Source organism: Copadichromis virginalis, linkage group LG16 (assembly GCF_057382275.1).
Source record: "Copadichromis virginalis isolate Kocher_CV1m ecotype Utaka linkage group LG16, C_Virginalis_male_GT1.1, whole genome shotgun sequence".
Taxonomy (NCBI): Eukaryota; Metazoa; Chordata; class Actinopteri; order Cichliformes; family Cichlidae; genus Copadichromis; species Copadichromis virginalis.
The window spans coordinates 27646020-27671085 of NC_140633.1; the positions used below are offsets into that span (position 1 = coordinate 27646020).

At 38.8% G+C, this 25066-nt stretch overlaps 1 protein-coding gene across 3 annotated transcripts; it reads right to left on the reverse strand.

Moving 5' to 3' along the window:
• Nucleotides 1-245: 245 nt before the first annotated feature.
• On the reverse strand, nucleotides 246-24089 carry LOC146690987 (uncharacterized). Of its 3 annotated transcripts, XM_085434233.1 has the most exons (14): nucleotides 23816-24089; nucleotides 18161-18267; nucleotides 17857-18040; nucleotides 17270-17370; nucleotides 16997-17123; nucleotides 15050-15100; nucleotides 14614-14667; nucleotides 14040-14096; nucleotides 13092-13127; nucleotides 12209-12238; nucleotides 11807-11824; nucleotides 9016-9132; nucleotides 3539-3598; nucleotides 246-3411 (listed from the first exon to the last, which is right to left on the reverse strand). In XM_085434233.1, the coding sequence occupies exons 1-14, from the start codon at nucleotides 23877-23879 to the stop codon at nucleotides 3383-3385; spliced, it is 1035 nt and encodes a 344-aa protein (XP_085290359.1). In that variant the 5' UTR covers nucleotides 23880-24089; the 3' UTR covers nucleotides 246-3382. The 3 variants fall into 3 exon arrangements, with proteins under 3 accessions (XP_085290359.1, XP_085290360.1, XP_085290361.1); XM_085434234.1 differs by lacking the exon at nucleotides 14040-14096; XM_085434235.1 differs by lacking the exons at nucleotides 13092-13127; nucleotides 14040-14096.
• Nucleotides 24090-25066: the final 977 nt, after the last annotated feature.

Sequence of the window (25066 nt, forward strand, 5' to 3'; positions counted from 1 at the left end):
TTAGAATTAGCAATAAAAACAAACACTGCTTTGACTAATGGGAAATCTAAATACTAATGTATTTTGGCATAAACCAAAGTAATTGTCAAACTACAATAACTTTAGATGGTGCTAATTCAATTAATCTTCTGGTGACCTTGAATGTCCGTTCTACAATAATCCATTACATCACTGAAGAGTTTTTGATGTATACCAAAGTGATGAACTGGTCTATCAACAGTGGCTAAAAATGAAAGAAAAAGAAATCCCACAAAAACTGTTTAATTGATTCCTCAAACATTATTTACACAACTCCAGAAGAACACAAGTGCCAGATGACAAAAATAAAAAGGACAGTTCCTACACAAAAACCACACAGAATATTTAAATAAACAGGAAGTCAGAAGAAGAACAAATGAATTGTCTATATATGTGTAGTAAATCAAGATGTATACAGGATAGGAACGTGCTTCTCCCATTGAGATTACAAAAAAAATCTCTGCTTGTGTCGCTGTGTCGTTTTTTTATGATGACATTATTGTTTGTTTTCCTATCAGGAATATTCAAGAGCATATAAGGAATAAGGCAGGACTGGTCAGTGCCATGATTGATGCCCTAGTGTTATGTGGCAAGTGCACTTCAGGACCCAATGAGTTTACAACACTCAAGGTTTACATTCTGGTTTGAATGCTGTGTTCTGATACTTTGTATTGCTGGGATCAAGCACCATGAGGTGACTGTAGTTGTGAATTGATATAATATAAATAAGACTGAATTATTGACCGAGAGTGTTTCGGCAAAATGTATTGTTGACCATGATGTCCTCAGTGCAAGCAACGCATATCGAATTTTTCTGGATTATTGTACGAGTCTCCATTACAGGAAGTTATCTAAAAGAGCATCGCAGGACATTTCAGTGCTTTTGTTCACTGCAGGGCAGTACTGCATTTAAAGAAAAAATTTGTATTTTGAAGGCATCGGTGGCTAGTCCTATTTGTATTATTATTATTGAGTGGGTATTTTTTGTGCATTGTCACTCCTGATACACTATCTACGTAGTTCAGTGTTACAAGAGAAAACAGCTTTTGTCTGTCACAGATTACAGGTTAAGAAGGCAGATCGCTGACACTGCGTCTGACCCACAGTTTGTAGAGTGGAATTGATCACAGATTATTAACATTTCTCAGCTTGAGGCTAGGCTGTTAGCAACAGTCTCTGTCCTGTATTGCAGCTATATGGTGCTTTACAAGTAACACACATTACATGACCTGCAGCACTATGCAGCCTCTATAGCCATATATCAAAGTTTAAAGGGAGCAGGGCAAGTACAAAACTTCAAGGCAACAAAAAAGACATTCAGAAGTTACGATTTTTTTGTGTGTGTGCTACATTTGGAAAAAAGCCGTAGCGCTGCATTCTTTGCATTTTACAATAATATTAACAAAATAGCACAGCAAACAAGTTGACTAAAGACAATCTGTCGGCTCCGAGGCACGGCTGCTAAATGTAAAGGATTCCTATAAAAAAATCACAAGTGAATGGCGTTTGTAATGTGGATACATGAACAATAAAAATACACTGTTACAGCAGCTGGCTTGCTCAAATAAAGAGACACACAATGAGAAGAGTTTTACATCTGCCACCAGCGGAGGTGGTTGAAAGAGTTTAGATTGCAAGATTAGCTAAAATAACTAAGACTGCAAACGGCCCGACTGTGGACACACATACAGCAGCTGTTATGTTTGTGTTATTATTTTACATGCATGAGCAGTTTAATTTTAAAAAATGTAATTGCGTAAATGACAGATTAAGAATGAATACAGAACACTCTTTCATTGTTATAGCCTCCTACTGGTTTGCTTGTCTTCTCAGTAACAGATGGGTAAAAAGTTAAAGGTTGACCCAGCATTAAGGGTGTTTAAAGTGTTAAGCCAGTTCATGTCTCTGGAACTATTGGAGGAATAAAACAATATTCTTCTGAAAAAATATTCCCTCATTATGTATTTTGATAACGTTGTTGGAGACCTGGGGGGAGATCTCAGACTGATAAGTCCATAGTTTATGGATCCCATTATTTTCATTCTTACCAAGCAATTAAACAGGCAATTTGGATGGGTGTATTTTCATCTTGTAAGAGACTTCAGGCATCAAAGTGAAATGTTTTAAATTTAGAATAGCTCAGAAATTTGAAATTTGAAACAGCAACAAAAAAATCTCCCTGCAGCATAAACCATCCTTTAATTTGTCACCCTGTATATCTTCTCTGTGTGTCTGTAGATTGCTCAAGCCAGGCTGTGTCAGTGAAAGGCACTATAGAGAAAAAAAAAAGACTGCTTCACAACTACACACATACTACATCAGAACAAAGTCTAATACATTACTACATGACCTCCATTGAATTTGTCCATGTCAGGTGACCATTCATCCATTTACAGAAACAACACTGGATTAGACTTTACTTCATCGTACTTTAGTAAGTTTACACAATATATTTTTGTTGGTTTGTTTTTGGTATTTCCTAAATTAATATGACTTGAATCTTAGGCTGTATTTGATTTGTGTCATCTTTTAATGTATTCAACCGACCGAGGAGAAACGGTCACTTAACAGGATTTTAAATCAAGCCCCTTCACCTATCAGAAAACAAGCACACACATTCAGTGACATCGGTGGTCATCTAAACACATTTGACCACGCATCCCAAGAATACTCGTCTTTAAATCCTTTACCACAGCTCCTAACCAGACTCCACAAAATGCTTGCTACTGTGTCCCCCTGTTATCCAGTTAACCTGCATCTGTACTATAGATAATTGAAAAAGAAATGTCTTATCTAAATGATTTAAAATCATACGGGCAGTTCAACAATGGCAAAATTGTATAAAATTCCAAAGAAACAATTACAAGTTAAACACCTACAACATCGATTTCAGTTACTGTTTTGTATTTACATTGAATTAATAGTAGCCATATAAATAAAATTAAAAGGTAGGTATATAATTAATCCATTTTATGGTTATACGTAAATTGAGATTAAATCTCTTTAATGGCCACTCTGAAAAAAATTATAATAATTTGGTTTAAAGTAGAGTGTTTGACCAATTATTTTAATACATTTTTTTAACAATAATGAAAGCCCTAAAGATCACATGATCTTTTTCTAGCTCCTTCTTTCCACATTTATGCACACACAAGAATGAACGGATATTATTCACACGCACACTGAGACACATCCACGCAAGCTCGTGTAGAGCAACATACAGACATAGAAATTCAGACTGAAACACGCAGCCCTACTCTGGGGCCTCACAGTAATTTAGCTCTACAGAGGACAGAGCCGAACAGTGAGATTGCCACTTTGTTAGACTGTAGTTGGCCCGGGCGGTAAGGTGATCGTTTCAGGTCTAGGAGGAGTTCAGAAGGTTGCTAAGAACTGTAAATAAAGAAAGGAGGAAAAAAATAGATTAATGGTTAACACGTTTAAAGTATTACATGTGAATATTTATATCAAAAATGTGTTCTTTGCGTTTTCGTTGTGTGTGTGTGTGTGTTTGTCATACCCTGGGGATCTGACCGAGCCTCTGCTGCATCAGCTTTGTGTGGAGCCTCAGGGTCTGCTTCTAGTCACAAAGATTGACAGTCAGAGAAAAGCGAATAAAACAAACGTGGGAACTCATTGCTCAATTGCAAGGTTGTACTGCCAAGTTGAATTTCGCAAGTATTTAAGCAACAACCTCCAGAGCAGAAAAAATGAAGCCAACATGCAATTGCCCAAAAAAATTGTGTTAGGTATTTTAGTACCATGGTAGCATTTACTGGATATTGTTTTATAGTGACATTATGCAGGAAAACTCTGTCATTCAATAAGGCCCCTTTGTTTTAGTTATTTTTCTCTTTGACCCAAGAATTGATGTGTGAGAATCACAGGCTGGTACAAGGTTGAAATACCACAGAGATCACTCCCTCAGCTACATTAGTTTCTTAATCTTTTAGACGCCTGTTGAAGGCCAAATGGTTTGTTTCAGATTTCACTAATGTAAGAACTCTTCGTTTTGTGCCTTGAAAATATGTCGCTGAGATAATCACAATTGTAGCTGAACTAATAAACTACACAAAGGATGCTTCTTCACCCAAGGGCAGGAAGACGCTGCCTTATCTTGGTCTGTACTGGTTTAAACTGATAATCTGCTGTCTCATGAATTTTACCCTCTATATAAACTGTTGGACTTGTGAATAAAGTTGAGTCACTTTGGGAAGACAATCTAAAGCAGTCTCTGTTTTCTTGTTCTCCCAAGCTGCTCCCGAGCTCGTACTAACACGCTGAATGGCATGCTTGAATATTACTTGAGAATATATTTGACTGTGTTACAGACTAAGGGACATTCTCTGCTGATAGGTGAAGGTACATTCTCTGCTGATAGACGTCCACGCCTCGAAGGAAGTCGATCCACGGATTAGGCCCTGGAAACAGTTTCCTTCAATTTTGGTGTCAGAAGTGGGATCCTGACGAAGGTAGGCACTTGTCTTTTTATTTTATAAGACTGTGTTATGCCTTTCTCAGTGATCCACATAGAAACGGGATACGCTGACGAGGCCTTCTTCAGTGGCCCACATAGTAACAAGTGGGATACACTGAGGAGCCTTCTTTAGTGGCCCACATAGAAACACAGGAAGTTGCCTGTTGTTTTGTAAATAAAAGCAGAAAGGACACAGGAAGTTGCCTGTTGTTTTGTAAATAAAAGCAGAAAGGACACAGGAAGTTGCCTGCTGTCATAAACTAAGAAGTTGCTCACCAGCAGAAAGGACACAGGAAGTTGCCTGGGGTCATAAAACGAGAAGTTGCTCGTTAAAAAGTGAGAAGTTGCTCACTAAAAAGATAAAATTGCTAGCAAAAAATCAAGTAACCTCAGGTGTGCCACAGCAAAAATAAATACTAACCTAAATCCTCCTAGCGTGTAAACCCCTCTGGAAATCACTGACCATGGGTCAGAATAATTCAAAGACCTTAGACGGGTCAGATAAAAAATCAAAATTAACTGTAAAACCGAAAAAAAATAAAATATAAAATCACAAATAGCGGACCACCACTTGGGTGGGCCTGATTATAGATATATATTATGTCAACGAATTCCAGGTGTGACTGAATCTCAGCTTATTGAAGAAGTAGAGGAACTAGACCCTAAAAATGACCAAGCAGCCAACACCACCTCGTTTTTGTGGATAAACGATGACAAAATCACAGCCTTTTTTCAAAATCTAAAGAAATTTCTGCTCACAATGTCTAGAGATAAAATTGATTTAAATGCAGTAACCATGTGTAAGCAAAAGCCAGATGAATCCATTCTAGTGTTTATGAAACGTTTCACGCACTGCTGGACTAATGAGGCATGCATGCCTGAAGGTGGAAATGATCAGATTTTCATAACAACATTCTTAAACAATATTCATCCAGAATGTTCACAACTATTGAAGCTGACTGCCACTGATAATCTCTATGACATGAAAATAAAGAACTTTATCACACTTGTCAAAACAAAAGCTGGTGCAGATCTTTTCCCCAACAGCACGAAGGCTAAAAGTGTTAAGATAAAGTTGAATTTTGATGTAGAAGGCTCAGAGGAAAGTGAGAAACTAATGTATGCAGGATTACCCGCTCCAGCACAGCAAGGAAGTTTCAGAGGACGGAAGGATAAAAGTAGAGATATGTGTTTTTATTGTGGCTCAGTTTTCCAGCAGCCGCAGACACCCAGAGCAAAAATGAATTTGTGTATTTCATTTAACATAAAGGGTGAAATGTTTGCTGACACTGATAACAGCTTATGTTTTCTCTGCCCTATGTACCGACATGATGGAGAAGGAACAGACTCTGTGTCAGCTGGACCCTCAGCAGAGAATGAACTCAACATCCTTTTTGTCCGGTACTCTATGTCACACACTGTGCCAAAAAAACGTGTACAGACGCCACTACCAGGTAATCCCATGACTGGGAGCCACACTTTTGTTTCTCTCACACTGTTCAACAACATGATAACTGCTCACACAAGTGAAGGTCAAACAGTGATTTTGTTACATAACTCAGACATAGGTTATGATATAACTACACCATGTCGTCACATAGATCTAACCTACCCTATCGACTGTACTATTTCTGCACTTACATTGCCAGCTGAATACCAGAATATGACATTGTGGTCAAGAAGTGAGAATGATATAGGATTTATTGACTGTACACTTTATCACGTACACCTATTAAAACACAACAAGCCAGTATATGTCAAGCAGCATCCCATTTCCACGGAAAAAGCCGCAGCCCTAGATGTCATCATAGGAGATTTATTGACTACAGGAGTAATAAAGCCCACACTCCTGTCAATCCTGTGCCAAAGCCTAACAAACCTGGCGTATGGCGTTTCATACAAGACTTAAGGCAAATTAATGCAGTCAACATTCCTCTGCCACCTCTCGTTTCAGATGTTCACAGCATATTGACATGCATTGCATACACACTTTACCGTGGTGGATTTATGCTCCGCTCCTTTTTCTCATGAAGACACACAGCCGTTATACCTGAGGTTACTTGATTTTTTGCTAGCAATTTTATCTTTTTAGTGAGCAACTTCTCACTTTTTAACGAGCAACTTCTCGTTTTATGACCCCAGGCAACTTCCTGTGTCCTTTCTGCTGGTGAGCAACTTCTTAGTTTATGACAGCAGGCAACTTCCTGTGTCCTTTCTGCTGGTGAGCAACTTCTTAGTTTATGACCCCAGGCAACTTCCTGTGTCCTTTCTGCTGGTGAGCAACTTCTTAGTTTATGACAGCAGGCAACTTCCTGTGTCCTTTCTGCTTTTATTTACAAAACAACAGGCAACTTCCTGTGTTTCTATGTGGGCCACTAAAGAAGGCTCCTCAGTGTATCCCACTTGTTACTATGTGGGCCACTGAAGAAGGCCTCGTCAGCGTATCCCGTTTCTATGTGGATCACTGAGAAAGGCATAACACAGTCTTGTAAAATAAAAGACGAGTGCCTACCTTCGTCAGGATCCCACTTCTGACACCAAAATTGAAGGAAACTGTTTCCAGGGCCTAATCCGTGGATCGACTTCCTTCGAGGCGTGGACGTCTATCAGCAGAGAATGTACCTTCACCTATCAGCAGAGAATGTCCCTTAGTCTGTAACACAGTCAAATATATTCTCAAGTAATATTCAAGCATGCCATTCAGCGTGTTAGTACGAGCTCGGGAGCAGCTTGGGAGAACAAGAAAACAGAGACTGCTTTAGATTGTCTTCCCAAAGTGACTCAACTTTATTCACAAGTCCAACAGTTTATATAGAGGGTAAAATTCATGAGACAGCAGATTATCAGTTTAAACCAGTACAGACCAAGATAAGGCAGCGTCTTCCTGCCCTTGGGTGAAGAAGCATCCTTTGTGTAGTTTATTAGTTCAGCTACAATTGTGATTATCTCAGCGACATATTTTCAAGGCACAAAACGAAGAGTTCTTACATTAGTGAAATCTGAAACAAACCATTTGGCCTTCAACAGGCGTCTAAAAGATTAAGAAACTAATGTAGCTGAGGGAGTGATCTCTGTGGTATTTCAACCTTGTACCAGCCTGTGATTCTCACACATCAATTCTTGGGTCAAAGAGAAAAATAACTAAAACAAAGGGGCCTTATTGAATGACAGAGTTTTCCTGCATAATGTCACTATAAAACAATATCCAGTAAATGCTACCATGGTACTAAAATACCTAACAAATTGCAATTCCTTAAGGCTACAATTAAAAGTGAATATATGCTCATAGATCCCCACAAGGCTTATAGTTTGCATGAAAAAGGACAGCTTTGTGAGCACTACTGTATTACCGCCTGTCTGCTAGGCTTCACTTTCGCTGACTCAAACAACTGAACTGGACCCAAGTTAATCAAGATCAAAATGCAGAACTCCTATACAGCTATACAGCTATACTATTAAAGTTGAGGTTTCAAAATTAAGATTCGCAATCTGTGAATCTGTGACATCATGGTGGATATGCCCATCCTTTGTATACAGTCTATGATTTAGCTTAATAATGTTTCTACTAATTAGCATCAAGTTATTGCGTCCCTTCTCTCAAATATGAGGAAAAGCGTTCATCTTCCTTCAGTGTGAAACTGCTTCACCAGCTGTACAGAAGTGTGAATTTCTAAGGATCTTGATTTCTTGGGGTAATTGCATATTATCCAAACCATGAAAATTAGTTTCTTATTTTTTGTGTCACAGAGGAAAACTTATACCTATTCGTGAAGTCTTTTAAATTATTGTTAGTGAAGCAGAAACTAGCTGCAATTACTACCTCTGCTCTTTACAGAGGAAAACTGCATGTCTAAATATGTTTAATCAAATTAAAAACACATATTGTCTATTACTCTAAATGCTCAAATTATAAGAGTTACTTTGAATCTGACTACTGGCCTGCACTGCTATAAGTGGATGCCCTATTACTCATGTTGACTGCAAATGAAAACTTTGCTGAACTGGCAGTAATAGGATGCAGGATGCGAGAATGGTGTGAGTCGTATGTCACTGACAACAGTTCATGAAAGGGAGCCAAAAGCTGAATTTAAAAGAACTGGTAAACTTGAAAACCCGTGCTTTTAGGACTACAAGTAACAAACACACACCTTGCCCACTGGACACAGTTAGGATGAAACTTGATTTAAAGCGGAGATTCAGATAAAAGATGAATAATTTTCTTTTGTAGCGTCATTAAAGCTTAACAGATCTGAAGCTCTGATGGGGGTTGGCATTCATTTCAAAGAGCTTGGACATAAGCAGTTCTTCTGTTGCTAATGTGGGCACCAAACTGAACAACAAACACAATTTTGGCATACACTTCATTCATTGTTGATGAGGGTCAAGAAGAATTTCTTGTCTGGTCAAATACCAAACCTTGCGTACAGCAGTTAAGGTAGCTACTGTATAAATTGAGTTTTCCCTTTGATTTATTATTATTAATTAGTTTTCCACCAGCAACAAAAGGATCAGATAATTACCCTGTCTATTTTTGAAGCACAGCTTCTTCTGTTGATAGGTGAAGTATCCAGCGATTGCTCCCACTGCAGACACAACAATCGCACTAAGGATTGCTGCTAAAGAGCTTGAGCTGGCCTCTGTAGCACAACAAACAAACAAAGAGACAAATAAAGATAAGTCATAACAGCAGAGAATGTGCAGTCAAGTTCAGCAGTATCCTATGAACATGCCACTGGAACTGTAAACCTATTGGTCTGAGCATTAATGTGATCTGTGAAAATCCATCTATAACAACTGTAACTGTAACACTGAGTGTCAGCACTGGGTGCCATTTTGCAGTTGAAAGAATGAATATCAATTTAGTAAAGAAGCTCACTGACATGACATAATGTGTGAATTATGTGTGTATGTGTGAGACAGACAGGGGGAAGGGAAGGAGAGATGAAGAGCAAGCAACAGTGTGTGTGTGCGTGTGTGTGTGTGTGTGTGTGTGTGTGTGTGTGTGTGTGTGTGTAAGCGAGAGAGCGAGGCTGCATCATCTCGTTCCAGAATTTTCTGATTCCTTTTCATTCGTCTGTCATTTAAACTTCCCACAGCATTCACAGTGAGCATTCACAGAAATCTGTCTGCACCTGTAACCCAGTTACTATGACAACACCAAAATGAATAGTTTTCATGCTGTGTGACAGCACACCGCCAAGTATAGGTACTGGCACATACATCACTAAATTGGCTAAATTGTGAGTAAATGTAATTAATTGTGCATCTAAATAATGTTTTTAACAAACAAAAAGGTTTAAGTAACCCCATCAAACTCATTGTAATAGGTCGCTACACTAACTCTACATATATCTGGCACATGATTTCATGCTGTTGTGTTTCCAACTTAAAGGCGAGGCTTTTATTGTCTTGTTGTGGCCTGAGTCGACAGCGAGACTTTCAGCGCTACAGGGGTGAAATTGATGTTGAGGCATAAAAGACAAGTTCGGAAAAAAAAAAGAATAAAAGAGGACAGGAGATCCAGAGCTCACGGCGAGAAAAGCAAGGGAGTGGCATGAGTCAGAAAAGTGAGACGAATAAAAAGTGGGAATTAGTCAGTTAAATTAAGTGGAATGAAACCGGAGAGTATAGTGAGTCAGAAAAAGGAAGTAAAGGTGGGTGGAAACTGACGTGTATGAGCATGAATGCGCATAAACGCATCACATACAGCTGGGACACAACTGTTTCTTGAACAGAGGCATTGACATGAAATAATACTAAATGACACTGACTATCATCGAAATATGTTTTAGAGTCGCTCCTGTAATTAAACATTTGGGCACTTGTGAGTTAAACCTTGAATCCATTTGGTAGATTCTACAGCTTTTGCTTCTTTTATAAAATTATTCTTAGATGTTTTTTAAACTTGAAAGGAAGGTTTAACCATCAAACCTACCAAAGCTACTTGACTACACATAATAATTAAAGTTTTACCTCCCTTTACCACTACAATGGATTCTAAATTGAACAATCAATATGCGATTGAAATGCTGACTTCAAAGCATTAACTGTTTCGGAATTACAACCTGTTACAGTCAATCGAAGCCACTATACTTGGTTAATGAAAACACTTTACAACATCTAGCCAAGTCAAGAACACTCTCAAGGAAGTAGGTGCGCCTTTCTCAAGGTCTACAATCAAGAAATGCCTTCACGAACACAGCATTTACAACAAGGTGTGAAGCCCTGGTTATTCTCAAGAACAAGAATGCCAGATTAGCTTTGCTGGAAAACATCTAAAACTGCCTGCAGAGTTCTGACAAACATGGAACAGATTAAATAAAGCTGAACTAGTACTATGAAAGCATGGAGTAAAAGAGAAACAGCTCATGATCCAAAGGCATGTATGGCTACCAAGGGGAACGGATCCACTGGTATTTACTGATGATGTGACTGATGAGATAGCCCGTCACAGTGCAAATAGATAAAAACACAAAGCATACTGCAAAGCTACCCAAGAGTTTCTCAAGGCAAGAAATTCGATAGGGCCAAGTCAGTCACCTGATATCAACCCAGTAGAGCATGATTTTCAGTTACTGAAGACAGAACTAAATGCAGAAATACCCACAAAAAAGCAGCAACTGAGAGTAGCTTCAGTAAAGACCAAGCACAGCATCTCAAGTAATGTGACATTTGGTGATGTCCATGGATTCGGGGCTTTAGGCAGTCACTAACTTCAAAGGATTATCGCCCAAGTAATAAAAACAGTCTTTGTGAGCCTCTAAAAATAGGACCTATGTATAAAAATGTTTCTAATTCAAAATTAAAAGTCTGACTCTTTAATTTAAAATCCACTGAGCAGTGCATAGAGGCAAAACTCCAAAATTTAACTGTAGTGTTAGAAAGACAATGTAAACAGACTATAATTAAAAGTGACTGAGATGACCCGATCAATAATGGGGTTGTAATTAGGGTGTTGCTGTGGGGCTTGAATTATTTGCTACCAAAACATTCTGGTAATAATCATCACAGTGAAGTCATAGTTGGCCCAGCAGCGATTCACTTCTGAAGTCTGTGTCTTGTGCACACAGACTTCAGAAGTGGTGCTCAGGACGCTGTGAGCCCCAGAAGTCAGTGAATATTTAGCAATGCTACAAATGAGTAATGCTCATGTGTATGTGTGCAGGTTGGGAACTGAATAGATTTTTGATCAGTGAATATGGAAAGAGATTATGGTGAAAGGTTGAGAGTCTTAGCCAACTAAGTTACATGTAGGTTTGTGGCACACGTGGATTGTTACTTTAAAATAGGAAAACAGAGGAGAGAACTCACTTTGGGGCTGTTGATCTGCTGTAAAGAAGAGAGAACACACAAAAAGTTAGCAACACAACAACATCACATTCAGTTGTTCATGGTAAACTGTTTGTATCCTTTCATCTGCTTTGATATGAACATTTAATTCTACTGTTATTTCCAATAAAATTCGATGTGACACACCCCTAAAGACCTGCTTCAAACACGAGAGAGAGGCATTTCTCTGTGACTCTTGTATCCTGTTTGCATTGACAAAGGCATGCCAGTAATATCCTGTCTGTTTCAGAACCACATTGGGCCTATTTGTGCTGCTGCGGCTACGATCCTATGTACGGTATTTGACTAGGATTTGCACTGTAATATTTTGCTATCATGCGTATTTTTGATCTCAAAGACAAACAGAAAAAATTAAATCCTTACCATCACTCCCTGAGGCACCCAAAGCAGGCACTAAAGAGAGACAGAAGGACAAGAAAGGAGAGAGAAGGTATTATTTAAATGCTCTAATGATGCATGTAAAACATTGTTGCTGAAATGACAAAGTGGAAAAAAAGAAGAAAGGTGAGATTATTCTCTTTACAGTGACTTGTAACCTCAGGGGCATTAAGAGTTCTAAAGTTTCTGTCCTAACTAGACTGTACAAACACACACACACGCTCATGCATACACAAGATTGTATGAAACATCCCTTATGTACAGTTACAAAGATGGCAAAGATACTTTTATAGCATCAGAGCGATAAAATATCTCACAGAGAGAGAGCGAGAGAGAGACAAACACTTTCTCCAGCTCTTTCACAACCTGATCTTTGATTTTATCCACACTCAAACAACCCTGTTATCTCCTTCTGCGCTGCCTGTCTGTATATGTCTGTGACATCATCCTTGCCCTTTACTTGCTTCGACTTGAAGAAGCTGCTAATAACAGAGTACTAAAGAGGAGTCTTTCACCCTTCGCAAGTATATAAATGATTATACTACTTTTGAGTTTTCACATTTCAGGAGGGAACTGAGAAGCTGCTTCAGGAAAATCTGCTGTTCCCACATTTCTGTCATATTGCCGCAAGGTTAGTGATTAAGCTTTTGTAAAACAAGTCAGTTCAGCACCTTGTCATGGGAGCAAGGCACTGAACCGACAGCCTTCTTCCAATAGAGAGACAAGAGGAATGAGAAGAATGTTTTATGAAAACCAAACTACACCTTACTAGCCCCTGATTGCAATGCTAACTTTGTACATACACAGGACATTTTTAGTTTGGATACAACAATAAATTCAACCATAATAGTTATGAATGAATACCAACCATCTTCGCTTTTATTTTCGTCGTTTGACAGAGGTGCTAAAAAAATAAATGAAATAAAATTAACAAATACCGTGGATCAATAAAGAAATGCAAAATTATTCTCGGAATGGGAATTTCTTATCAGATGTTTATGAATACATATCACAAATCTAACACACTATAACATGGTGTTTCTGTCCCCCTTTCATTGGATTTAAATGGGAGCTGCCAGCGTCTTGAGCTCAGTCACATTTAACTACACAGTAACGATTAGCATTTGGTTTGTCTTAAACAATATCATGCATAGTTTATACACTTCTTGCTGGTTATGTTGTACAGGTGCTAACAGTATGAACTAATTTTGCACTGAAATGCATTAGTGTTAATATGAATACATTCAGTGGTAGATGTACTATACAGTAGGCTAAACACCCACTAAAATATTGACCACTATTCACAAATAATAAGTACTCTAAGAAGTTTCAAATCCCAATTTAACCCTTGCTCAAGACCTACTGTGAATATGGTGCATTAGCCCTGTTGTACCAGGCTCTAGAGCTACCAGAGGACCATCTCAAACCCCAGTCTGTGATGCAGTTTTCAAGTGATCAAGTGCTAAAAAATTTTTGGTAGAGGAATAACTTTGTTATTTTTTTTTAAACCTTTATGAAGATGACAACAGTCTTGTCACTGTATTTCACTAATATTTTACATCTTAATGGCTTTAAGACTCTAATTTCACCACTTAAAAATAATAGATAATTAGATGATGGCAGCTAAGGCAAAAGCCTCAACTGGATATACAAATACAACTATTCATAGTTGATCCCTAAGATCTAGTCGCTGTCGTAAACAGGGCTAATCTCATTGCACTGGTTGTGTTGTTTCATATCTTTATTTATTCTGGACATTTTCGGTTATTGGTTACAAGAATAAACTGAATTTTAATTGTTATGAGCAATTACTAACCACCTAACTCCTGGTGTGCTACCACCCTCTTCTCCACGGGACTTTCCTGGTTTAACCCTGTATATAGTAAAATAGTCAATAAATGGATGAATAAATGAATGAATTAATCAATCAATCAATAAATAAATTAGACAATCAATAAGCCTGTTAGTCAATCAATCTTGCCAATGTGTTTTTAAAAACATTGAAGCAAAAAGCATGTAGCCCTCCATGTCGATGGGGCCATGACAGTTGATCCCTAAGAGATGGTTATTGGTTACGACACTAAACTGAATTGAAATTATTATGAGCAATAACTTCCCAACTTCCCAACTTCCGGTTACAGATGGGAAGCGCATCTGTAACCGGAAGGTCGCCGGTTCGATCCCCGGGTGTTGGGCAGAGGGGCCGATGGCGCAATATGGCAGCCTCGCTTCCGTCAGTCGGCCCCAGGGCAGCTGTGGCTACAACCGTAGCTGCTTCCACCAGTGTGTGAATGTGAGAGTGAATGAATAGTAGCATTGTAAAGCGCTTTGGGTGCCTTGAAAAGCGCTATATAAATCCAATCCATTATTATTATTATTATTATTATTACCTGAATTCTGCCGTGGTCCCATCCTGCTCTTCACGGGAGTTTCCTGGTTTAACACTGTATACAATAAAACAATGAATAAATAAATGAATGAATGAATCAATCAATCAATCAATCAATCAATAAGCCTGTTTGTCAGTCAATCAATCTTGCCAATGTGTTTGTGAAAACACTGAAATAAAAAGCATGTAGCCCTCCATGTCGATGGGGCCATAACAGCTGATCCTTAAAATCTACAGTCACTGTGGTAAACAATGCTACTCTCTTTGCATCGCATAGATTGTACTGATTTGAAGTTTTCAGTCAAAACTACACTTTAGGCTAAATCTCCATCAGTATCTGTTCGTGCTGTATTGGACAGGTACTTCTGTGCATCTCCATTTTTTTTTATCAATAGCAACAATAAACTCAACAGCAATTATTATGAGCAATTACTGACCATGTGTTTCCTGCTCTGCAATTGACGTCTTCTCAATGTTAAACCCTGGATCTGGTAAATAAACAAACAAATAAATAAATACATACATACATAAACAGAAACACAAAATCAATCACTGTACAGGAATTTTATCTAGATAATGCCAAAACATATTGAAACACATGTAACACACTGTAACACTCTGTTCTCAGTCCCTCATGACCCTCGTGAATGCCCTGCAGAGGTTTTCTCAGTACTGAAATACTGAAACACAGCCAGCTCCAAGGGTGTAACTGTGATCTTGTGAACCAATGTTGACTTAGATTAAGGGATATTGTCTGTCACGAACAAAACCTTACCCTACTATATATTTATTGGGGAAAACCCAATTGACTTAAATAACATGTGGGACTCAGTGTATAGTGTTAGGCTGGCCAGGGCAGGGTGGGGTGTGATCACCGCATTAATTTATCACTGATAGAAACCTCAGTGACCTATTTTCTAGGGACCTATTCTTTCTGTTAATAACATCATGAAAACAAATGCAATTAAAATACCAACATAATTTATTGATAGGATGGATGTTAAATAGCAAACCTACATTACTCTCATTCTGACCCCCACATCTTTTCTTCTTGTCTGAATAGTTCTTCCAGGGTAATTGGTCCAAATTACTAACTTCCTTTCCCATCTCAGTGCTTGCACTTCTAGGGACAAGCTAAGCTAAAGCACAATGTCTCTGTCTAAAAAAAGGTAAAGCCAAACATAACCTTAGAATAGGACATACTGACATGAGGTCAGCATAACATTTAGTATGAAAGAGCACAAACTCCAGTTTGAGAAAGAGGGTGTTATAAGATAAATAGAAATAAATTAAGGGAGACACTTCTATTTTCATAAACCTTTACTCGGGTCATTTGGCAGGCTCATGACATTCATAATTTGGAAGATAAAATCAGCCAAGCCAAAATCCCACCTTAGAACCTTCCTAAGGGAATTGTATTTCCTGATAGAAAGGCACAGATGGATTATTTTGTTCAGAAAACAGGGAGTTGCAGAAAAAAATATAGAGTACATTACACCTCAAAAAAGCATTACAGCATGTACATATTTTTTAATGAGTGACAATGCAAAAGTTCTGTCAGGAGTAATTTTATTAGTCCCAGAATCAAAGAATCTCTCAGTTGAGATCGAATCTCAAATTTAAAATATGTAGTTATGGCCAAAATCTAGAAAACAAAACTGCAAGAATGAAAGGCATTCTTCAGATCTGTTTGATTTGAAGTCTTTGCTCAGGGACAGGCAGCGCTGCCGTATATTCAGAGATTATGGGAAAACCCCAAGATTCAACTGATCATCTTAAGAAAGCTCTAAAAAATGTTTCTGCTCAAATGATTTTCAAGCTATGCAGATCCTCATCTGTCGTTTCTGTAATTATTTAAAATGCTGTAAATGAACATTTCTGAACATCAGCTTAACTTGCAAGCTTCTGTGTATTTCATATAACTGAATTTAAGGAAAATAAAATGTTTTTAGGTCTTGTTTAGAGGTTATATGATCAAAAGAAGAAGGAGTCATAATGCCAAATAATAACCGACCTGCATTTGCAAAGGGAAAATACAGGTATGTTTATTGTCTGTATGCTATTATTTGTGTATATATGAGGCATATAAAGGTCTCTTTATACTACTTGTTATGACTTGCAGTTCTACTGTCACACAAAATACATGCTTATACTGGAAACAAGGGACAGCAGGTGATGTTTTACTAAGAAGTTTGTGTAATATCCCATCATAAAAGACACTCAAGAGATGGCCTCATCTACAGAATACATGTGCTTGGCTCTGTTTACAACTTTTTCTCTGTGGTCTTAGCACATACTCATTTTCAAAACTCAGGTGCATTTTCCATATTCATGAATGCATGTATAAGAGTGTGCAAAATATGTACTTGAATATCTTTACTTACTTATAGTGACAGTTTCATCTGTGGTTGTGAAATCATCTGTGGATGACTCTTCATTAGCAGATGGATCAGTTGGTGCCTCCTCATTGGCTTCTAGACCTACTGTTGTTATGATGTCATGAAGTCCACTCTATTAAAAAAATATTATAACACATATGAACCCATAGTACAGGACACATTTACTCACTATCATAGCAACCTATTAATGACATCTGTAAAATACAAACCTTAATAGGTGTGAATAAGAAGTTTTACTTTTTAAAAAATGGTATTAACCTCGTCTTGAGCAGGTGTTGTATTCGCATTTGTGGTGGGTTGCGCCTCCTCATTAACTGCTGTTTGCGTAGCTTCTGGAGTGTCATCCTCAGAATCAGCAGCTGGCCATGGATAGAAGTGAAACAGAAGTAGCGAAGCATTAGTTCACTGATTTTTCCTTTTATAGCCCAATTACCACATTCTGTGGCATGGGCTTTTAGGGCTTGTTTTGCTGCACAGTTAAAAACAATACAAGAAAGACATGTAAGAAACATTTTACATTATAATAGCCATTCCTTCAAAGTTACATCATTTTTTTTGATGTAATAGTGCAAAAGTTGAACCTGCTTTTTGCTGCAATGAAGAATGAAGATTTTTATTTTTAATAAACTGCAGCTTTGCTGTGAGATATTAACTACCTGAAACATTTTACAGCAGAGAGGTAAAAAAAAAAGAAGAAAGAATAAAAACAACAGTGTAGTATGAATGCCAAGTATTAAAAAGTGAGGAAACTGACAGCAGTTTATTTATCTAACAAAAAAAGAGAAACAAAAGCACCATGTTTCATTATTGCTTTAAATGTGCATATATGCAATTCTATTAATCACCTTGTGTAGTTGTAGGCGCGTCAGAAATAACTGGTTCTGTTTCTCCAGTCGTAGGACTCGCTGATTGACCCTCCTCCCCTGCAGGAGCATCTGTAGGCACTGGCTCTGTGCTTACATCTGCAGCATTTGCTTCTTGGATTAATTCAGCCTCAGGGTCAGCAGTGGGCTCAGGCTGCAATACTTCCTGTTTGGCACAACATTTTATTTAAATAAGCAACGGTCTATGTAACACTAGGTGAGATTTTCAAACGGCTGACAGGGACCCAGGACTGAACAGTTCAAACAAAATATCTCAACTTCTCACCTCAGTTGCAGTGACCACCTCCCCAAGGTTATGCTGGTCGATGACCTCTACATCTGCTTTAGATGTGGGAGTTTCAATAGATGGCTCTACTGTTGGGATTATATCATCTGCACAAAGTTAAGTGAAAGACGCAAGTCAGAGAATAATACAGTGTGGGATTACATACTGACAATCAGTTGGAAACAGATGGGAAAAAGCCAATTCATGGTGCCACAGCTGGCAGAACCTGTACAACAATCAAACAAAAAAGGCAGACATGGCGACTCAAAGTCCACCTCAGTGTCTCAAAGAATATTTTTCCATGCTTTTGAACCCATAGAACTTCCCGATGATACAATTCCCTATTTTGTACCTTTTCTGTTTGAAAACCAATGCAAGGAATATCGCATTGGTTTCTAATATAATAATATAGATAATAAAGTTTCTACTAAAATTTTGGCATGATTTGTGTAACCGCTGATTATTAAAAAGCAGCACGCCTTAATCGCCTTCCATCTGTTGCTCCTCTAAGTCATTAAAGTCATCTGAGTGGTGTTTAAGATGACACATACATAAACTTAGAACCACACCCTGGCCTGATTGGTGCCTGATGCTACCGATCCAGCCAAAAACAAACGAAAAAAACCTGCTTCACATACACATCGATCACTTGTGACCTGCTTCCACATCAAATGCAGTCTTAACCTCAGCACTGGCATTGCAACTCTGTGCTAATGAGAAAATGACAGAGATGTGCTCTTTGTCAGTCTGTGTGTGACAAGCAATGTGTGCGTGTACGCCTGTGACATTCCCCCGTCGCATGTGACAAGCTCAAGCAGTAAAGTGAGCTCTGGCTTGATTGTTCTTTGCTTGCTGACGTCAGCAGCACCCTGATGCTGGTTTATCTGAGCAGATCTTCTTTCACAAAACACCCAATATTAAGGCAGGACTGATTAAAAAATGTAATCAAATACCTCTACCACTTTTTTAAGAGCTATTCATTGCAGGGTGGATTTTCAATAAAGAATCACGGGGCTTGCCAAGTGAGATTGTATCACAATGGGAGAGCAGCAACACATCTAAAGTATTTCCATCGGGGTGAAAATCTTTTAGTGGTAACAAGTACTGGCTACACCCTGAATCCATTCATCCACACAAATATACATTCATATTGCAGGAAAAAAAAAATCACACACACAAACAAAAGCAAGTGCACACACACACTGCAGCATGAATATTTGACATGCAAACTCTCATGCACCACTGCATGGCTCCTGAAACCATCATAGAAAAAAATCTCTTTGTTCCACTGAATATCACTGCACCAGTTTAACAAACATTAATCAGTTTCCATACATTGTGCGCATGGATATGTGTGGTATGTATCAATTTCACTATCTTAATCAGTTCTTTGGAAATTACTGTCTTCAGCAAAGATGTGCTGTAGCATGCCACTTCAGGCTAATGGGGTGGAACACAGTTAAGATTGAAGTTGATGAGTCTCACCAGAACACCTATGGTGAGGCACAGAAAAAACACTACATTCATCAAACTGTTCCTTAGACAGCTGTCAGTAACCTTCTGCCACAATCTTATTAATAATCTCTCAAACCATTAACTCTAATAATGAGTCTCTATTTGTGTGAGAACGCAGTGTGCATGAGACATGAGGATAAAATATAATTCCCCCAGTTCTTGTGCATGTGTGTTTGTGTTTATGAGTGTGTAGAGGCTACCCCTCTATGCAAACTCCTTCTTCATAGAACATTCTGTTCCCATCTATTAGTTTGCCACTTCCTCGTTTAACTACCTCTCCCATAAGCATTGCCCAGTCCAGCAACACTTACATGCATACATACAAACTCATGTAATGTTCCCTCCTCCCCTCCTGTCCCCTATCATACAAACAGCTACATGTTCACACACGTGTGAAGTTCATGTGCACACATGTTCCCATTCACCCTCTCTGAGTAAGGGGAGCCCTGTTTTGTGTTAGCACAGCAGTGAAGCCAACTGTTGCACATCCCAAGCGCTCTCACTCCTTGCCTTCCCTATCGCCCCTTCCATTTCACCAAGTCTTGACTCTCTCTCTCTTTCATTGTCGCTACTTTCCCTTGAGGCTGATGAGTCATCTGTGTCTCTGACATGGCCGCACGCTATTGTGTGGCGCAAAACAACTGTGCTAAACTGCAAAAATATTCCCTGAGAAAGAAGTTCCTAAGTTAAACCAGTTCACCCATGTGGGAACGTATCTTACTATCAATTAGACTGGCGGAAAAATCTCTCTAACAGCACCTAGAAGCTCATTAATTAACAAAAATTAAAGTGTAATAAAGAGAACTTGTCTTGTTGGGTTTATGCCGTCGCTGGAAATGAATGCCGCCACTATTAATTTTATTATTATTATTGATTAGACTGCTGATTGATTTTTTTCAAATACTGACTAATTTAATTGGGTAGAATGAAAGCAGATGTGGGAAATGCCTGATATAATTTCATACAGCCCGAGTGACATGATCAAATGTCTTGTTTTGAATATCTGTGCAGCTACAAATGGCAAGTATTCAACATTTTAGATATAAGTGAATTATTACTTAATCATTCAACTGCCAACTACATTTATATCAAATAATATACTGGCAATGAGCAGGCAGTTAATTGATTATTTCTAGCTGCTCTCCTGAAAAGGACGACTCTTGGAAAAGACATATTTCTGCCTATAACTCCTGGCAACTTCTAGCTCCGTGAGAGAAATTTTATAAGCATCTTTCCACACAGCTCATTTCGAGTCCATCTTCACCTTTCCGTGTTACATAACCGGCAGTTTGCTTTACTACTTTTTTATATGACATGTATCTAGAAAGAAGAGTGATTGATAACAGCCTTCTGGATCTATGCCAAAATGTAAGAGTTCATCCTGAAGTATGCTGTACCTCGCCTATATAATTCAACCAAGATGAAATTGTAATATAGCACTTAGGATAGCAAACTGATATGGGCATCAGCTTTGTCATGGTGGCACTCTGGCATAAATCAACATGCTTTAAAAAAAAAAGAGAGAGACAGAACTGTCATGACAAGGAACCAGGAAAAGTGGTTCTTGGGAAATAAGGTAAGAACTTTAATTAAAAGGAAATTCCACTTAAATATATGTGATTGCAAAGAATGCCACAAAGAGGTGTGGTTCTTATGAACAATTAATATACTGTGTTAAATAATGATGTTTCTGTAGTTTACAGCATGTTAACTAGTTTCAATGTTTTCAGGAAAGGGGACTAGTATAAACATTTGCCACATCAAAGATAGCAATCTATATACTGTGAAAAGCCCCTTGTAAAGAAATGACTAATAAACTTATCTTATGTTATCTTATCTTATCTTATCGTAGAAAGATAAATAACATGGACAGTTGGGAATTATACTAGTATGTGGATATGTCCAGTGATGGAACTCCTTATCTTGGCATTTTATATTACGCCCTAGCAAGCCTGACAATAAAAAGCTGAATTTGTTTTAATTCCTATTACGTTCTCTTTTTGTTTGTTTTGGAAACTGAAGAAGAGTAAAGGTGTTTTTAATGGAGTTTTAGTTATGTAACACACAGGACAGTGCATTACATAAATTGGAATCTGAAACACGTTACCAGCACCATGAAGTAAAAAAGAACATTACTCTCGAGCTTTTCTGGTTCCTACCATGAGATTTTGTGCGATTTCCTGTGTGTAGCTGAATGAGTAATAATGCGTGTGCATGCCCTGCCTTGTAAAAATACACATGAACTCATTTGTGCATGTGTGCCAGGTGACACAGGTATGGTTCTGTTGTGTTTCTATGGGATAGAAAGTGCTGTGTTTACCCCAATCATGTGTCTTAACAATGCCCCCATAGAGATAATGCATGTGTGGAGTGTTTGTGTGCATGGGTGTGGGTTTCCCTTATCCACCGAAAGAATGATTTATGTGCTAGCAGTTGAAGGTGTAAACACAGACAAGTCTGCACACACACACACACACACACACACACACACACACACACACACACACACACACACACCTGGCTCACATCACAGCTCTTTTTTCTTTTATTTGTTTCTAAGGCAAACACATGTTCCCTAGCTGAATTGTGCACACCGATAAATAAAGCACACCCATACTCCCACATGTTCTGTACATTAAACTTCTACCCCACTCCCACCTACACATACGCACACAGATGCTAAGGGCCCCCGGGAAGCGTAAGGCGCTGAGACTAGTTCTGTAGATGGGTGTTGTCTACAGCTGGTGCTGGATCTAGTTACTGACACTCCCTATCATTCAACTCTATAAATCGCACTATAACTGATGTGCACATATACAGCTGAGCTAGCGCCCCATCTTTTTTGGTGTGACTAAGAATTGGTGTGCACACATATGCAAGTCAGCAAACACACCCATTGAGATTTTCTGTGATTGAGTAGTCCAACATTTACTGAGTTTAAAATCACATTAAACTTCTGCAATTATGGGCAATGTGTGTGAAAAGAGAAGGGAAAAAAGCGCTCTCTTTCTCTGTCTGTCTGTTTGTGTGTGTGTGTGTGTGTGTGTGTGTGTGTGTGTGTGTGTGTGTGTGTGTGTGTGGGTGAGAGAGAGAGAGTGTGCGTGTGTGTGAAGGTGGTTCCTCTCTGATGGTTTATCTGGTGATAACCGGTAGAGTGAGATTTTGCCAGATTGCATCCATGCGCACCAACGTCCAACTGAATTTTTTTGCATAAGGATAATAAAACGAATTTGTCTCACTTTTTCCATGCTTGTGTATCCTTGTTTTCCCTCTCAATCAGCTACATTGTTCCTTTATCTTTTGCCAACAGCTGTCCACTTTTCTCTTTAGTTTTTCCTCACTTTATGTGTTTTTCTCAATGCTTCTTTCTATTCCTGTGAGTTTTACTGCACATTTAAACAATCTGGAATCATTGCATGTGCCGCAGGGAAGGGCAGAGGCCCATGGGCCAGCTGAAGGAGAAGGGAAAGGAAGAGGAGAGAGAAAACACGAAGAACGAGAGATGCAGAGGAAAAGAATAGATGTGGCTCAATAACACATTGAAATAGAAACAGGGAAACGGGAATCAATTATAATTATTTATGTAACAACAATGGAACCACCACACCCCTATGGACCCAAACTCCAGTCCAAAAAGAAATGGCCACATGACAAGACACACCTTTTTTTAATGATGATGTCTGGGAAACAAAGCTGGAACCCCAATATAGTAATAAAGATGGAGGGCTTTTCATTCGCTTAGCCAGAACTGATAATAACAATAATAACATAGATTTTTTTTTAATCAGCTAAAGGTTAATTGAATTGAAACATGACAGGGATTCGGGCAAAAGGCACAGTGGTAATTGTACTCACACAAGCAAAGGCAAGAGGAGAGAAAAAGACAGAAAAGGAGAAAGACAGGTGAGAGCCAGAGGGGAGTAAAGGTGGGGGGAGAAATGGAGGCAGTGAGATAATGACCAGCACAGTCAGTTAGTCAGACATACAGACAGACAGACGGGGGGAGAGACAGACATAGATGGATAAATAGATAGACAGATAGATGCACAGATAAAAAGATAGATAGAAGCCACCATGCACACTAACACATGAAATGCTCTGCTGAAGAATGCGCTGAATTAACTGGAAACAAATTATTACCTTGTGCCTTGGCGTGCGTAGCCAGCAGGCTTCCTAATAGCAGAATCCACAGGTATGACATCATGGGAACACGGCGAGGCTGCGAATAAAATCGGGGTTCAATCTCCCTTTTCTCGCCCTTCAACAATGACAATTAACTGGCGTGGAGGTTTCAGGTAGATCTGGAGAGCGTGCTCGCGTGTGTGCCGGTGCGTTCTTGCGCGTCGGATCAATCCAAGGTGCTGAGATGCTCAGGCTCAGTGCGCGCCGCCGCGGATCCGTCGTCCCCTTTGTCTGGATTGGGAGAGAAGGTTCGGTTTTTATTGGTAGGCGGTCTCTTCTCTCAAATGAAGGGAGGCGGACTGACTGCTAGGTACGTTGCTGTGCTGGCATTCACATGACTTTCCGCGCTAATTAGTGGGCTTTTTGTCTGTATCTCTCTGTTAAGTATTGCGAACATTTCGGGTGCATGCTCTTCGTTATCAAGCGCGATTAGTGCCGATTAGGACTTGTGTCATTCATGATAGCAGCCGCCATGCACTATTTTAACTCGAAAGTGCCACTAATGAGTATAATCGTGTCATTCATTAAGTATTTCCCAAATTTTGATAAAGGGTCCAGCAAGACCTCGAAAGGATCTATCTCTTATGTGCTGAGGTCATAGCTGTGGGGATGGTACTATGAGTTGGGTAGGGTAGTATCATCAGCAGTTAGATAAGAGCTAGTTAAATTATATATGTTGTAAAATGTACTTTGGTTACCATGTTACCTAATATGACGATTGCCTTTAAAATAAAGTAAAAAAAACCCAACAAAAATCATACAGAACGGCTGCGAGATGAAAGCCAGATTTATACAGAAAACATTAATAAACCTGTAACCATCCAGACAGCAAAGACAACACTGCACCTAAGCCTCACTCTTTATCACAACTGCCTCAAACACTCATTTCCTTTCAAAACCAGTGGTAACCAGATAACAAGCACGCCATGATTTACCCACAGAATAGTAACAGCCAATAGCAGCTCTGAGCTGGCTCTTATGAAAGCCACATAAATATCTTGTCGATCCGGCCATGCTCAATTTACAGGCCAAGGAAACGCATCGGATCCAACTAACACTTAATAACAGGTGATGTTTGGTTAATTTATTGTGGCAGAGCACGGAAGGCCTCAAATATTCTCAATAATTTCAAATATTACCCAAACCCCAAAAGTATGTTTCCAGCCACATACTTTTCATCATGTCTAGTTTCTAGGTTGGTTTTCTGCT